General features: G+C 42.9%; 1 protein-coding gene across 1 annotated transcript in view; it reads right to left on the bottom strand.

The window, feature by feature from the left end:
* Positions 1–2805: 2805 nt before the first annotated feature.
* Positions 2806–17828, bottom strand: part of FTA (farnesyltransferase A) — an 86247-nt gene continuing 71224 nt past the window's right edge. Inside the window, exon 5 of the mRNA XM_087692181.1 lies at positions 2806–3483. Within this exon, the coding sequence (XP_087548307.1) occupies positions 3070–3483 (414 nt within the window). The 3' untranslated portion in view covers positions 2806–3069. The remainder of the gene's footprint in view (positions 3484–17828) is intronic.

The following is a 17828-nucleotide window of genomic DNA, read 5'->3' as shown; positions in this document are numbered from 1 at the left end:
AGTGGTTCAAATTGAGGATCACATATTCATAGAAATTTTTCCTCAAGCTTCACAACTATACAAGCAATTACTAAGGTCAAGAAAAACAATAAAGAGGCAACTACATATACCGAGAGCCCATACAAACTTCCTCCACACTAGGGGCCTAAATAACTTATTTCAAACTAGGGCCCAAGAGCAACCCCTCCTTCAACCTCCTCATTATATTGATACTAGGAAAAGGACTCTCAATAACTTCTTTCAAACTAGGGAGCAAGAGCAACCCCTCCTTCAACCTCATTACATTGACACTAGGACAACCAAAAGGGAGATAGATAAGCTTCTAGATTGCTACCGTAACCTTGAGTTCTTCTTATGTATTATGTCGTAGCATGACATGTAGGCATATCTTGTAAGGGTCTTGTTTTTAGTTTGTACTTGGATATTACCTCTAACTTAGCTCCAACTTCATAGAGAGAGAGAGAGAGAGAGAGAGAGAGAGAGAGAGAGAGAGAGAGAAGAAAGAAAGAAAGTTATATTAACGTCTTCTAAAGACCAAAACTGGCCTATGAGACAAACTGTGATACAACTGATGAGGTCCAGCTATCCAAAATAAAAGTGCTGAATGAGAGAGAGAGAGAGAGAGAGAGAGTTTTACGAAAAAGAGAGAGAGAGAGAGAGAGAGAAGAGAGAAAGAAAGGATTCAAAGGGAGAGGAGGTTGAGAGAAAGCTAAAGAAAGAAGACAAGGAAAGAGTTGAAGGAGAGGAAGGCATCTCCAATACCCTGAAGGCCTTTTTCCCACTATCATTATCACATACTCTTAGCACAAGAAATCTTTATATGTCTTTCTAAAGGTCTATCTTCCCTCTATCTTGCAGATGCTCTATCCTATATCTTGTGAAGGTTCTATTATTCCCATCCTAGATGCTTCAACTCCAAGTGGTGAATCATTAAGTTCAATGAAGGCTAGAAGCATCGTGCAAAGGACCTATCAATCATGATGGCCCCAAAGAGAAGTTCAAGGGTTGTAAGTATTGGAGTTGCAAAATGATACATAAAGCAAGATATATTTGTATTTGGTGATTTAATGTTGAATGTTGTATGCTATGTTGTGCATCACATGTGGGCACATCTTAGAAGGCCCTAATTTTAGTTTGCACTTATACCTTGCAAGGTCCTAATTTCATACTTGGATCTTCACCTTTCTAGCTCCAAATTTCCTTGCTTTCTACAACTAATGTGTAGTAGGAGACATTATTTTATTTGGTCTCACATCTAATTTTGGGCTTGATGACATTACTACAAGCTACACACACACACACACACACACACACACACACAAAGTTGTATTATTGTCCTTTTAGACCCCTCAATGGTGTATAGGACAAAAAGACACATCAAGATTTAGCTACAATCCACTTTGTTTATCATTCACACAAAGAAAGATCCACTTTGGGGTGTTGTTGGCACACAACGAAAACCACAAAAACTCTAAAGTTACTAAATTCATCAATACCCTAAAACAACTTAGCACTTAGGCTTTATGAACTCCTCTATGATGGCTTTGTGGCTTTGATAAATTGTCAATTTTCTCTTTCTTTTCACCACTTTCTCCTTAGTGATTTCACTTGGTCCTATTTTGAGCTATGCTACTATAAGTTAAATTGCAATCTACATTTTGGCTCCCTTGAAATATTTTGATTGCTTTAGTACTTCAACTTTATCTTCCATATTTTGGAACTCCAAAGTTACTTTCATCGCCTCCTTGCTTAGTGATTCTCCACGGTATCATGCATTTGAACCCTTTTTCTTCTAGAATTGACCTTAGTTTAGCCCCTAGCCTATATGACTCTAAATATCCTTGGTGGTCTTTAACATCTAGTTACTTTCTTCATGCCATCATTCAGGGAGGCCTCTTAAGTGTGCACAGAATGCAATCTTCTTTTATGATGTAGCTTCATTAACTATTAAAAAGATAGTATATAGCATATCTTGCTTATCTACCTTCCTTTTTTTGATTTCCTTCTGTCCTTCCTCTTGCACTTTGTTTGCCATTTCCTTGACTTCATTCTCAATCTTCTTATTAGCTCTATCAATTTCTGTTACTGGCTTTTCCTCTCCAAGCACAAAAGCACTTTGGCAAGTGAATCTTTCAAAACCAAATTCCTTTCTCGCAGGTTGCAAACTCGCTAACAAAGATCCCATGGGCTTGGTTCTTGATTTGGCGTGGGCGGTGATGCCACAACGTACAAGAAGTTCTTGGGCACATCTTGATGTTAGGGCAAGAGCTTCAATCTACCCATCACACCTAGGTGTTTCCCTTGCAATGTAGGGAGAGGTGATCAGCAATCTGAGAACCTGCTCATAGAATCTATGTGCATGCAAAGAGCCCCTTATCAAAACGAAAGAAAGGCAAGAGGAAGAGAAAAGAAGCAAGAAAAACCTGATGTTCACAAATCTGTGTCAAGAACACTACTATGACCTTACCAAATACAAACTTCTGGCTAGCACATTAGTGCTGTTGGAATCTTCCAACATTCCAACAGAGAAGGAATTGTGACTGAGTCTATTTAGATTTTGCAACAACTGCAGCACTACCTCAACCATTAGTTAATGCCTTGCTCACTTTGAACTCACACGAAGGAAACAAATGTGAGTATGTAGGCACAAAAATAACAAAAATGCCGCAATATTTGTGTATTCACTCTCACTCAGGTCAAAATGCATTGCTAATCAAAATCATCACCACCTGAGAGCATTGAAGGCACTGTGAGGAACTAGTGAAAATTTAAAATCAAAACTTGCCTCCTTGTATGACACGAGAGATAATGATAACCAATACAATCTTATTGTCTCAAAGTGAGGCTCGACCAACCCCTTGCACAAACACTGAATACAAATCTAGACAATGAATACAAAGAGCATACAGTTCTTACCCATGTCTGTTCAATTAAGACAATCCTCCAATTCATACAGAAGATTCCATCATTGTCCAGCTATTTCATATTTGTCATGGAACAGGTACAGCTGTTCATCTTTTCAATATTTTTCTTAATCAAGGGAGAATTCCTATTATGTAGTTGGCTATGTTAGCTAAGCGAAGCTTGCCGCCAGTCCCAATAAAGTGCACGCATTGAGTCAACCTTTTTCAAATGCGAGCATATAAAGCTAGCTAGTTGAGAAGAAGAACAATCATTTTCATCTAGATCGAACAAGATCTTGAAATCGCAGGAAGGTTCATAGCCTAAACATAAGAGGTCTAACAGAAGATCTAATGCAAAAACAGAATCTTTGTTGCGTGTGATCTCTTGCAAACAAACATCCTCAACTGGTTTACTCTTGATAAGAGCTTCATTATCACCTTTAAAGAGGCCCTTCAAGTATCTCCAAGCACTCTCATTGGCAGGGTCTAGATGTATTGCATCGATGCAGTATTTCAATTCTGAATCGCGCATGGCTTGTACTCCTCCAAGAAGTGGGCTGTTTGAAATAACAAAGTAGCGCTGCAAGAAGATACAACAATAGATCAGCTTTTGCTTTGTGAAACTTGGAAGTCCTCTGTGTAAGAGGGTTCATGTCATGATAGTGCACATGGCATGTGTATTGTGACTATGCATGCAGTACATTCCCCGTTTCCAGACCACCACCACCGCCCCCCCTCCAATCCCTTTCTTTCCCAAAGCCCCCTGTTCTGTATTGCTTTCACAGCCCCATCTTCACAGTTTGGTATCCTCAGTCTGTCAATACACAATCCACCTCTCACAGTCCATTGTTTCTTTCAGTTTGCCCTCACATGATCACATCTGTTTTCCAGATAAAGGCCTGTTTCTCTCTATGGAGATTGCTTCTTTAGACTCACAATTGATGTGTTTATCAAATGACCAGGCTACATGGATGTAAATATGCCCCATACTACGAGGGTTGCTATTTGCCAAACCAGAGTATCATCACCCCCTCCAGATTGAGGCAGGTAGAGTAGCACATCTGGCTAAGGAGGAGAGGTATGCAGGCTGTGCCATGGGGAGGTGGAGTTAGAGGAGCAGTATACTAGTTTTGACATGATTTTGACCCACTTGGTCAAGTGATGGACCTTCCTGCCTTGGCCTTTTCCTCCTAGACGTACAGAGACATTGGGCAAAGCATCTACATGCAACACAGAGACAGAGATCCCCGCCCTGGGTTACCAACTTCTTCAGGCCTGCTAGCATACCACCCACCCATATTGTCCACTTTACAGCAAGGATCACAGTACGGAGAGTACTCAAATATCATGAAAGCTAGGAGACCCAGAGGCGCAAACCACCATTGCCTATCAGGCATAGATTTCTTAGATCTAGGCATGACACCATGGAAGTATGGAGGAGAGATGGCAGGACCTACAACTAGGGTGGAGTAGATATGAAAGCATTTTTAGGAGCTGTATCTTTGCTGCCCATACCCTGTTCGCGGAAGATATCGTGGTCAGAGTTTCCACCTCCCACCTACTACCATTTGACATTTGATTCCAGCCTTCCTTGTGTGTTTGCAGCATCGCCAGGTTCCAGGAGTTGTCGCCTACAGTTAGATGCTGTCGCCGTCATCTTCTCTCTCCTCTAAATGCTGCGTTTTGATTTTCTGGCTGCTGCCCTGACATTCTCTCACCACAGTTTGCTGCGTTTACACCTAACAGCTGTTTGCCAGATTTTCTCTCTTCTTTGGTACTTGCATTTTTAGTCTTTCTCTCTTGCACTGTCATCTGTATCAAATCCAACCTTCCTTGGCTACATTTACTGGTGTTCTCGGAGGCTGCCTTTGCTATGATTTGGGATCCGTTCATAGTACAACACACTCTACAGCTCATAACCTCTTCCTTGATCCCAAAGATACAAGAGTTCGAGGTACAGTATTCACTACATAGTGTGTTTGCTACATGAGCACTGTATATTCATTATTTATTCACTTCGTTATTCATTGTGTTCACTATCTCTGAGTTACCCTAACCCTGACCCTAACTGTGTTTTGAGTTTATCAGATTGGTTTCATGCTTTTTTGCATTTAGAGCATTTCTTCATGTGGTATAAGAGCCAGATACTCCCTAAGAAACCTTGGCCTTTGATGGAAAGCTCATTCACGAAAGCAGAAACAACAGAAGGGTCAGATGGCTTGGAACACATTCACAACACCACTCCAATCTCCACAACCAAACATGGACAACAATGATCAGAAGTGGCCTCCCAACTTGCTACACCCCATTTGACATGGGTGGAGAACCATTGGACTACCATGGAGTCCACAGACCATATTAAATTATTGCCGCTAAGTATGATCTCATCCTTATACATAGGACTTAGCAAAAGGTTGAAGGTAAGCCTGAGTTTTCTCCTTTAGATTCGGTGCATAGAACTAATGATCTTGCAAGACCTTCGGAAATCTCCACTACAAACCGGCCATCCACAAGTGGAATCTAGCTCGGATCACACATCACTTCCCCAATACTTCTTTTCTCCAATGCTAGGTATTTCTTCATGAACTCAAAACCAAGTAAGAAGATAAAAGAAGAACTTGTAAGTATTCCTATCACTGAGAAGTGAAATTTTGAGATGTTTTTTTCTTGCTAATAACATTTGATTAAATTACTAATCAAATGTGCAAGGTTATTTAGCAGATGTGATGCATATGGTAGTTATTTCATGGTAACATGCCAAGGATCCCGAGGATACAATGGGTGTCAAAGGCAAAAAGTGATGGTGGCATTAGAGACTAGCCATTAACCAATTAATTATTGTCGGTCTAAGGGTCAATAGCTGCTCAAGGATACTTGCAAGACAAATTGGCCTAGCCAATTTACTTATTGGCTAGTGAAATTGATTATCTGAGCACTAGAATAGTTATTAAATTAATTTTCAAAATTAATACATTGAAAATTAATTTAATAAGCTAGATAATACTAGAAAATGGGATTAGAAGGCTGCAATTTGGAAAAACTTGCCCATGCAAGTGGAAAAAACGTTTCTAGGGCTGGTGGAGTCTATTCCAACCATTGTGAGAGTAAAGAAGGTTGTTAAAGAGCAAGGAGATGTTGTTGATGTAATTTGTAGCTACCAAGGATCAGTGCTATAGCAAGTGGCAGCAATTTGGAGCCCTCCAAGAGCAAGTGATAGCAGCCCAAGGTCCTTTTGGTGCAGATGATAACATACAAGAGAGGGCAGCAATCTTTCAATGGTCCTAAGCAACCCAAGGTCCTCTGGTACAGATGATAGCATACAAGAGAGGGCAACAGTCTTTCTCGTGGTCCTGATTTGAGTAGGAAAACGATAGTTCTTCAAGGTTTCTTGCAATGAAACTCTAAAATTTCTTTCTCTACAGCATGCTCTCTCATCCCCAAGTCCTCTCTCAAGTTATCTCAATATTTTTAGCAGTTTGAGCCATTAGGAAGAGATTTCAATCAAATTAGGATTTTCACAGCCGCCTTGAGATGCATGCTCAAAATTAAGGGCCTAGAACTTAAATCCCAACAATTGAAATTGAGGAATTTCAAGCATATTCAAGAGGCTAGCCAGTCAATATCAAATCTGGGACTGAACTCGTCTTTCAAAGAGTAAGGTTAAGGCCAATCCCCAAGCAAACTAAGGGGCAAATTGGTTTGGAGACTTGTTGGTCAGTTTTAACAGCAAGAGACACTCAGATTAATAGAGGAGATCAAGGATCTCAATTATACTCTTTCAATTTGCAATATAAGATAAGAAATACCGCAAGGGGCGCCAATTTTGGGCCTAATAGAGTGTTCAATGTCTAATTATTAAGGTGGTAAAGTGTGCATTTTCAATTTATATGAATTTTATATTTGTTGTAATTAGTACTTAATCAAGTCAGGTTATTTACCACCCTATCCAAGATTATTAAGGCGGGTTTCATGGTTCCATTGCTAGGATATCACTCAATCTTTTGATTTGATGGACTCAAGATACCTGATTGCAAGCCAAAGCTTTGTGCTAGTGCTAATTTTTGCTCTCAGCTAAGAAATTACAACAATATGTCTTCATACAGTGAGATGCAATCAAGCAGTGATGATGCCTCTTAGTATGAACATTCACATGGGAATGAAGGAAATGTAATGCGTGATCTTGGACAAGGCTCAGACCATGGACAACAAGCTGAAATGTTGCTGTTGAGCAAGATGCAAGGCCTTCAAGGCATAAGGGGGATTGATGACCAGCAAAGTAAAGAGGAATTTGATGACCGGTTTAAAAATCGAATGAGAACATCAGCAAATCTCTTTGCTGAATTGGCAAAGGATCCTCAATTTACCCTGTTTCTGAATGCTCCGAAGAAGGACAACAAAGGCAAGAAGGAGAAAAAAAACATCTTCTACACCTTCGAGATAGCAACGTGCATCAAAGATAATGCCAAATCCTTCATTTGATACCTACGGCAAGGAATGCAAATACAAGGCCATCATGGAAGCACCAATCCAATGGATTTTGGACAGCTGGGCATGTTATGACTGGGGAACAACAGTTTGTGATTAATTCTCAGATCAGCAAGTGATCAGTTTATGATTAGATTATGCTCAGTTTTCGATAATTACAATTGGTTCCATGGGCAACAACATGCTAGTAAATGCCATTGACAATTTCAGCCATGGTTTATGCTGAGAATATGCTTTACTATGGTTATGATGTCAGAACAATTGAGAAACATGAGTTATGGATGCATCCAATGGGTTTCTAGCAACAGTTCTGGACAGTTTTTTAGATTTATATCATGTTTATGTTAGCTCAAAATTTTTAGCAAGGTTTGGGGCATGTGGCATGGTTAGATAACAATGGCCAATGTTGTGACTATGATGCCTTATGGAAATTCCAATGCAGTATGCTTTTCCTTTGGCACAATGCAATGCAATCGAGGACGATTGCAAGGATTTCAAGGGGGAGGTTTGTCATGGAAATTCCAATGCAGTATGCTTTTCCTTTGGCACAATGCAATGCAATCGAGGACGATTGCAAGGATTTCAAGGAGGTTTGTCATGGGGATGTGAAATTTTGAGATGCTTTAATCTTGCTAATAACATTTGATTAAATTATTAATCAAATGTGCAAGGTTGCTTAGCACATGTGATGCACATGGTAGTTATTTCATGGTAATAGACCAAGGACCTTGAGGATGCACTGGGTGTCAAAGGAAAAAAATTTAGTAAGTTATGCTTGACACGTACTAGGTCGTACCCAGTGTTAGATTTGAGCCTAGACCAAATTCTAGATGCCATTACCTATACTACATGTCTCTAGCATGCACAGCTAGGCACATGTACCTATGACGGAGGCTTGACCTTCAACACACACACTTTCAAGGTTTCCCCCTTCAGCGCATTCTTCAAGTGTGGATTGTCTGGTACCGTAGTTTGTCTCTATGGCATTACCTAGTGGACCGTCCGATCATTACGTACTACCCTAATTGACATTTAGACAAGGCCATCATGTCCTAGTACCTCCACCTACACCTGTGGTATCTTATGGACCTATGCCTGTTTCAAGTACCTCCGCAACAATCAACACTCATTGGACATCAGTAGTCTATTTTTGTCTATCCACCATTACCCCCTCCTACCACTTATCCACCACCACCACCACCATCATCTTATCCTTTATCTTATTCCATCTATCCATCTTCCTAGACACATCACAATTCTAGTTCCTTATCCTCCAAGCATGCATTTAATGACAAGACTCATTTGAACGGGTTAAACTACACCACTTGGTCAAATTTGATGAGGCATGTCTTAGACTCTCAGAAACCTATGGGATTTAGTGCAGAGGTTTGAAACCCCATGCTGATCTCGCCCTTGTTCCATATGAGTTCATCCGCTCATGGAAGGCTCGTAATACCTCTGCTATTGTTGAGCTTAAGCAGGGCTTGTTACCTGAGTTTCAATCTCAACTGCAGCATTTCGACTTAGTATCTGAGCGTTGGCTACACTTGACTGACCACTTTGCAGCTCAAGATAGAACCCGTTGCATCAATTTGAATTATGAGCTCCAAAATTTCAAAATCACCAACAAGAATGACTTAAAAGTCAAGTTGGTTGAGTATTGGCGTCTCCTCACCAAGTTTTCAACCACTAGGGCTCCTTAGTTCTTTGATGATTAGGTTACCCTGTTCCTTAACAAGCTACCAAGAAAATATTTCCATTTTGTGCAGCAAGTGATTTTTCAGCCTCACATGCCCACATTTTATGAGTTTGAGTGTCAACTATTGAATTGCGCACGGTTGTTTGATCAATTTCATAACACGTCCTCAATAGAGAGGGCTCTTGTTGCATATTCTTAGAGGGGCAACAAGGTAAGGGCACACAAAACTCAAATCAAAATCAAAATCAAAACAGGGCTAGTGAATCCCAAGGAAACAATCAATCCACACTTAAACCGGGATGACCGGTAAAATGTACCTAAAAAGAATAGGTATTGTCAACATTGTTAAAAGGCTGGTCATTATGATGATGAGTGTTGATCTAAGGCAAGAGACACACATCCAAAATCCAAGAATCAGACCCCTGCACCCTAGTTGGTGGGTAATCCCCAACAAGGAAAGCAACGTGGTAGCAACCCTCAGCAGGGGTAGTGGACAAGTTAGACCCACACTGCCACCAGTCTGTCATCCCGGTCAGTGAACTACTCAATTCCAAAGGGTTTGCTTGATTGGTTTGCAAAGGCCCACATCATCTCCTTAGAGACATCAGATGCAAGTCTCATTCACATTTGTGAGTTGCCTCCTAATGAGGTGCCTGCAGAGGCCCACTTGTCACTACTGAGCACGTCAACATCCGTTTGGCTTGTGGACAATGGAGCTATCCATCACATGACTTCTACAGTGGACATTTTTATTTTCTGAGCCCCTGTAGCCAAGAGTATCTACATAGGAAATAACTCCTTGGTCACAATTCAAGCCCAAGGTTGTGTTAGTTTTCCCACTGACCTGGGTCCAAATCTCACTTTGCTAGATGATGTCTATCATGTTCCCTAGCTTGGGATGCACTTGTTATCCGTTCAACGGCTTTGCCACTTGGGTATAGTTGCCTTCGTATGTCGTACAATACTAATCATACTATACGGTACCGTACGTATCCATATGGTTTCGTATGAGAAAACGGGGTGTTTTCTGGCTACCGCGTCTGTCATGTCCTCCCATGTTCTGCTTGCACTTTTGATTGGCATGTTTCTTCCTATGTGGCACTTTTTAGGGGTGGGAAGCCTTGGATACCTCATCTCACCCCCTTTTTCAAATATGCACTCCCCCCCCCCCCCCCCCCCAAAGCCCTCCTTCGATTCCATCCAATTGCCAGCCCTCTTTGTGGGTCAACAATGTGGAGAGGGACACAAAGAAGTCCAACTCCCACCATTGGACATACAAGTATTGCGAGCAGCGCTATACAAGTGGTGCAACTCGGCTTCTTCAACATCTTTCCAAGATGGGGGGACAAGTTGCTCCATGTAAGGAGATCCCTCAAAACATCATGAATGAGATTCTCGTGAAGATGAGAGGGGAATCCACCAGCAGAGAAGTTGCTTATCGACACCAACTCTTATGCCTACTAATGAGGAAGCATTGAATGTGGGCATATCTTCAACCGATGAGGGAGAGGCCTCTACCGTTGGTGGTGGGGGCTCCACATCCGCATCCGACTTTGGTAAAAGACAAAGAGTGGAGGCCCATGTGGCACTGAAGAGACAATCCTCTCTCTCAAAAGCTCCCAGTCGTGTGTGGATTGGTTGCCTTTCTTAGAGAAAGACAATGACTTGCGGACATTGAAATTGCACGCACAATGATTGAGTGCAATCTTGTATTCAATGTCCTAAAGCAAGAGCAATGGAAGAATATGGTAAAAGTCATTGCCAATGTGGGTCCATATGAAGGATAGATCGGTGTCACATACAACGACATAAGGACGAAAAAGATTGATGAAGAGAAGAAGAGGATTGATAGAGCCCTTGATCCTATTCGGGCCGCATGGATAAAATATGGTTGCTCCATTCTCACCGATGGATGGAGTGATTGTAAGAAATGGGGCATCATCAACATACTCGTCTCATGTCCACTTGGCACTTACTTTTTGTGGGCCATAGATACTAGCAAGAGGGGAGGAAAAAAAACGGTCCCAGTCATCTAGCGCTACATTCGGTAATCTATCATTGAGGTATACATTACCTTTTAAATTTATTTCACTTTTTTTCATTATGATAATTGATTTATGCATAACTATCTATCTCCCTATTCTAATTTCTCTAATATCTATCTCAATTCTCTCTTTTTCTCCGAGCCCCAACCCCCATCTCGAACAAACACGCACGCATGATCTTCTGTTGCCTCGTATGCAGGAGGAAACGGGCCTACCTATCCAAAGTGGAACGCGAATTCTACTAGCTATTCTTGGGACAAGACAACAAGGAGGTGTGGAAGGCATTCTAGGAGCCCCGTGCTCAGACACCCATTACCTCCCTGGACACATGGCATGCATAAGCGACCTCACTGTACCAAATACCCGAGCAGCCCCCGCTGCCCTGACTACCAAGGAGCAGACCTGACTCATCTACACTCTTTAGAACGGAGCGGGTTCGGGACGCCATTGACTGACTACAGAATGGCCGAGCCCAGGACCGTTAAGGCTTCGCAGAGCACTTGACCCATGCCCGGGACGTACTTCCACCTCTTCTAGCCCACATGTTCAACAAAGCCTTATGTGAGGGCTTCCCTACCAATTGGTTGGCCAACACCATAATACCTATCCTGAAGGTTGGAGATCCCATGGCCCCCACGAACTACCAAACAGCCATGGTTGGCCATGTACTGGCCAAGCTCTATGGATCCATCCTGGACCTTGAGTTGAGCAAATGGGCGGAGCAACACCAGCACTGGGCGACTCGACAGGCAAGGTCCAAGAGGGGGTACTCCACTCTTGACCATATCCTCACACTTAGAGCCATTATAGAGGAGGGCAAGGCACATGAGAGGCAGGTATACTACTGCTTCATGGACTTTCGCAAGGCCTTCGACACGGTACGACGAGCCAGGCTCATGCAAAGACTACAAGAACTGGAGGTCCCGCTCAAAATGTGTTGGGGGATACTGGCACTATACAAATCGGTCACAGGCCGAGTCCGAACACCAGGGGGGCTGTCAAAGGAGATAACTAGCACCATTGGAGTTAAACATGGATGCCCATTCTCACCTACTTTATTCGGTCTCTACATTGATGAGATATCAGAGTACATGGATAGATTGGGAGGGGAGGGATCTAGCCTAGGAGGGATACTGATACCCATCTTACTATATGCGGACGACATAGTTCTCATCTCCAGCATGCTTGAAGGGCTACAACACCAATCGAAGGCACTACAGGCCTTCTGCCAGGATAAAGACCTCACCGTGAACCTGGGGAAGACCAAAGTCATGGTGTTCAACACTTCAACCCAATGGATTCGACGATTAGTACCCCCCTTCACATAGGATGGGGAAACTGTGGAAGTGGTCCAAAGATACGTCTATTTGGGGATTACATTTTCAAGACCAGATTCACTTTGAGAAAGGCAACAGAAGATAGATTGACACGAGGCTATGCATCCCTCGGATCCATGGAAAACCAATGCGGCCGCATACAATTCCAAGAGCCCCGTACAAAGCTCTGGCTATTTGACACTCTAGTCACACCAGCACTCTTGTACAGGGCTCCCATATGGGGATCCAGTCTCTACCACACGAGGAGGGCCACACAGGACCAACCACTGCCTCACGAGGAGGCCACCTATGAGGGATGGAAGCAGATGGAGAGACCCCTAGTACTTATGATCTCAAGGATGATCCGGAGCAAGCCCTCTATGCCACGCGAGATCACCGGAGCAGAGATGGGGACACTGCCCACCATTGTAGCTGAGGCCCTCTTCCAAATAGTGGCCTTCTTGCACCAACTATGGGACTTGCCCTGGCATCGGTATCCTCGACTCACACGGGAGTCATCCAAATAGCTAGCACTGCAAGGGGACACTGAATGTTGGCATGCCGCTACGGCTACATGGCCTACACATGGACCACCTCCCCCCACTAAAATACAGCCTAGATTGCCTCCACCTGGAGCTCAGCCGGGAGGAGGTGAACCGTATTATCAGAATGGACATCATTCAACTACACACCGCCAAGACATGGGTGACTCCTACAGAAGATCTAGGGACAAAGAAGGCTTTCAACCAAGAGCACTTCCTGCACATATCTCCGAATGGGTTCATTACCCGCCCAAGCTACATGGACACACACTTGTCCCATGGAGTCAGAAGCGCCATTGGACAGATCCGTACATCTTCACACCAACTATGGGTCGAGACAGGTAGATATGGGGGCCACCTCCTCCACCTAGAAGATACGGGGCCCACCTCCTCCCCCTAGAAGATTGGATCTGCCAAAACTGCCAACTCGAGCCAGAGACAGAAGAATACTACATATACAGGTGCCTAGTGTACTACGAGATTCGGGAATGCTTCCACTGCCTATTTAGAGAAGGATTTAGGCCACTCTCCAGAGTGATGGATTTCAAGGACCAGAGATGCCTTGGGCTCTTCCTGCTGGAAATACGGCGCCACAAAGACCACCTCCTTCGGATCTCAGAGTAGAGAAAGGGAGCCGCCCAACGCTTGCTCACATAATTCTACAGAGAGTCAACTACCATCCCCACCCCTGAGCCCCCACCAGCCCCATTGACCTCCCGGCCATGGGAGACTACACTAGCCATAACCACAACAAGAAGTAAAGCTCGGTGCCCATGCCCAGCCAACCCATGCTCCCATAAGAGACACATGTCGAGGATACAAGGGATACTACGCCGCCACCGAAGGGCCCTGCCCCGCCGATTTAGCCTCTCGATATTAGATAGACCCATGCGGGACATTTTAGGATGACCAAGCTCCATGAGCAGTTCCACACCATACTTGGAACATATATGAATTATACCCAGCCTATATACCACCTTGTACCTACTCAATTAGTTTATCATAGCATTAGATGGTAGCTTTACTGGGACCTAGAAAGTTTCCCCAGACTTTTTGTATGTAACGTTTTGGTCTCATAGGCCACCTTGGCCTTTCGTAGACATTAATATAACTTTCTTTCTTCTTCTTCTTTCTTCATTCTTGAATCTTGAAAGTTGAAACTTGAAAGGCTCGACTATCTCTTTCTCTCTCTAATCTCCAAGTATTGTTACTTGTAATTTGTAAATTGTAGTTGTATGTGTGCCCCTCAAATGTGGTACAAGTTGTTATCGACAATGCATCGAATTATTGATGCATGAGTTGTTTGCTTGAGGCCAAGTTTCCCACGATTGTGTGGACTCCATGTGCAAGTCATTGTTTGAACTTACTTATGGAGGACATTAGGAAGCTCAACTGGGTGAAGAGGTGGTCTGCAAAGCTACATCAGTTGTCACATTCTTCATAGTAAAGGTAAAGGTGCTTGCGTTGTATCATGAGCATAGCACACTGGAGTTGAAGAAGCCTTCTTCAACTCGGTTTGCTTACATGTGGTTATTGTTGGAGCGCCTTTATGAGGTGCAATCCCACCTTGCGCCAAACAGTGGTGTCCCCTCTATGAAATGAGTGGGATGAGCATGAGACAGAGGAGGCTAAAGCTATGCAGCACTTGTGCCTTAATGAGAAGTTTTAATAGAAAGTTCATGCCGTTGTCATTATCATGACTCCCTTTTATAGGGTGTTATAGATCAGTGATTAAGAGGGGTCCACCATGCGCCTTCTCATTCACTTCTTTAGAGCGGCATTGCTAGAAGCACGTGCTTGTACAGTGATCATGGAGACATAGTGTGCACATGTTTTAGAGATAGCAGAGATGAGATGGGCATGGATGCATAAGCCCATCCATGGTTTTTTCGCATTGGTACATTCTGCGCTTGCAAGTTGCCGGCGGTCATGGATGATAGAGAGCTCAGTTTGGACCAGCTTGCTTATTTGACTCGTGTGGTCCTTGTAAATTACCACAATGCAGTGATGGAGGAGCTAGGATGCTATGCAAATCACAGAGGGCATTGGCTTTTGCTTCTCCCACTTGTTGGAGGAGAGAGTCACTTATGAAGCCTTTATTTTGGTGGCGAAACTTTGGATTTGCATTGAATACCCTTCAGCCCTTAGCCATGAGGGTCCTTGCCCAAGATTGCTCTTCGGGTGTATGTGAGAGAAACCAAAGTGCATATTCTCTCATTTACACAAAGATTTGCAGTCAGCTTAGCACATGACAGCTAGAGTAGCTAGTCTATTGCCGCACTGACTTACGCATGATGAGGGCCATGATGAGCGTGGGTAATCCGAAGTAGATAAAGTTTAAATACTTAACCATAAAATTTAAATTTTGTTGTTTTAAACTTTGAACTTTGAAGTTTTTACTTTACAATTTAAACTTTAGTAATTACAATCTTGTGTGCATTGTATAGGTGAATGTTGATACATTCAAGTTAACAAGTGATACTCTTCCGAGTGTACATCAAGAGGTGGACGAGGAGGAGGAGATGATATTTGCAGAGCTCTATAGAGAGCTTATAGCAGCAGATACTCGTGACACTCGCAATTAGCGTGCTCATGTGCTAGGAGTTCGTGTAGGTGGTAGCAGGGGCATGGTCATTGACGCCCTCCAACATGAAGGAGGGTGGTTTGAGTGGCTTGTAGACATATGTAAGGCAGGGCTCTAGTAGCTCACATTCTGTGCCTTATGATGACGTCCCCCCATAGAAACACGGAACGGCCGTTCCGGCTTGTAAGAACGGTTTAACGCGTTTCAAATCCTTGGGGAAGGTGAAATGGCCAGGGAACGTTCCATGCCGTTCTCTACCGTTCCCTGCCGTTTCCTATTGGGAACGGCCATTCCAGACCTGTTGACCAAAAATTTACATTTTTCCACGTTTTTTCTTTTTGCTTGTATCACACTCCTACCACATGTTCACCTCTCTCTCTCTCTCTCTCTCTCTCTCTCTCTCTCTCTCTCTCTCATTGAATATTCAAAGTGTCAAGACAACCCACAAGCCAATTAGGAGTCCATGCAAAGCTCACATTTGATGCATTATTAACTCTTGCAAATCACAATCAAATTTCAGCCTATTCTCAATTCCAAGGTAATCATCCATTTATATTGTCTAATTTCAAGGGAAACTAGAATAATTGGGGCAATTCATGAGCAATTTGGAGCTGTGGCGGTAATCGAGTCAATTTTGGGACATTTGGGTCACTTCGGAGCATTGAGGGGCATTGGGGCAATTAGAGGGACATTCTTTGGGGAAACTTGGTGGTATTGATGGTGCTAATGATGATGATGATGATGATGCCTCATCATAGATTCATAGGTCTCTCTCTTTTTTGTATCTACTATCATTATATCCACATGTATGATGCCACTATGATGCACTAAACTGTAGTTGTATTGCATGTTTTATGTAGCCCATGCGATCGCGATGGTCACCCTCATGTATTTATCTTATTTTGTAATGAAATGGCTATTTTCACTTTAAATATATATTCTATCATTTAATGATTTATGGTTTTTTTTAAAAGCACATTAATTTTTTTCGTACTAATATCATACCGTACCTTATAAAATCATAAGATACCATTTAGTACCATATTTCATCGTATCGTACCGTATTATACCTTTCGTATCTCACAACTATGCACTTAGGGCGAGCAATTTTCTTCACAACAACCATAGTCGAGGTCATAGACTCTCAAACTGGTTTAATGATTACTCGCGGCAATGCACAACCTAATGGCCTTTACCACATGACCCACTTTCTTACCGAGTCGACTACCGATGATTTGAAGTATCTTTCACAAAAGGCTCTATCCTCAGTGAAGATGTTGTCCTTGATTTTCTCTGTGCATGTGTTTGTCTTACCTTCATTACCCAAAGAAGACAAACTCAATGGTTTAAACTATTCGTTGTGGTCATGTAAGGTGGAGTGCATATTTGATACCTTCAATATTTGGACTCTTGTTTCAAATTCCATTCCTCATCCTAAGGAGGATTTGACAAATGGGACTTCTATGGACCATGTAGCATTGTGGGATCGGCTCAACTCTCGAGTCTAATCCTTTCTGTTTATGTGTTTGCAAGATTCTGTCCTTGTACATGTTCAAAGGTTGAAAACTGCGGTGGAAGTGTGGAAGAAGCTTGCGTCTTTGTATCGGCATACGACATTTGCCCACAAGATTTCCCTTGAGAAGAAGTTGTGGATGCTCAATCTTGATGATTCCTCCTCTATGAAGAAGCACTATCATGAAGATGAAGGACATGAGAGGTGAGCTTGCCTCTCTTGGTCAGATGATATCCTCTCAACACATCGCTATGATCCTTTTGACTCAGCTACCATCTCCTTGATTCGATGTCTTCTACACCAGCCTTCTCACATTGAGGACCTGCAAGATACACTTATGGGAGAAGCTTTTTCCTCTTGTCTTGGAGCATGGCAAGTGACTCAAAGAAGTTAAAACTAGTGGTTCTGGCTCCACCAAGGCATTTACTAGAAGTACAAGTAGAGGAAAGAATAAGAAGGCACAAGCCAAAGACTGAAAGTAGAAGGACAAGAAGGATGAGAAGAAGCCCAAGTGCCCACACTGTGGTAAGGGCATTCATCTTGAAGAGAAGTACTAGCAAAAGTAACTCCATTTGAAGCCAAAGGAGAAGGATTCGAAGGCTGCCCCGACGAAGACAGAGTCTGTCTTTTTACATATTTACCAAGGAGAATACAGCTCTTGCTTCTTCCGCTCAAGAGAAGCCTTGGCTCATTGACAGTGGGGCCTCTTCTCACATGACCTGCAAACAAGATTGGCTTCAC

This window comes from Lygodium microphyllum, chromosome 14 (genome assembly GCF_053477565.2).
Source record: "Lygodium microphyllum isolate KBCC chromosome 14, Lygodium_microphyllum_v1.1.10, whole genome shotgun sequence".
Classification (NCBI taxonomy): domain Eukaryota; kingdom Viridiplantae; phylum Streptophyta; class Polypodiopsida; order Schizaeales; family Lygodiaceae; genus Lygodium; species Lygodium microphyllum.
The sequence above is the reverse complement of the archived record's forward strand: the minus strand, read 5'-3'. Positions and strand labels throughout refer to the sequence as shown.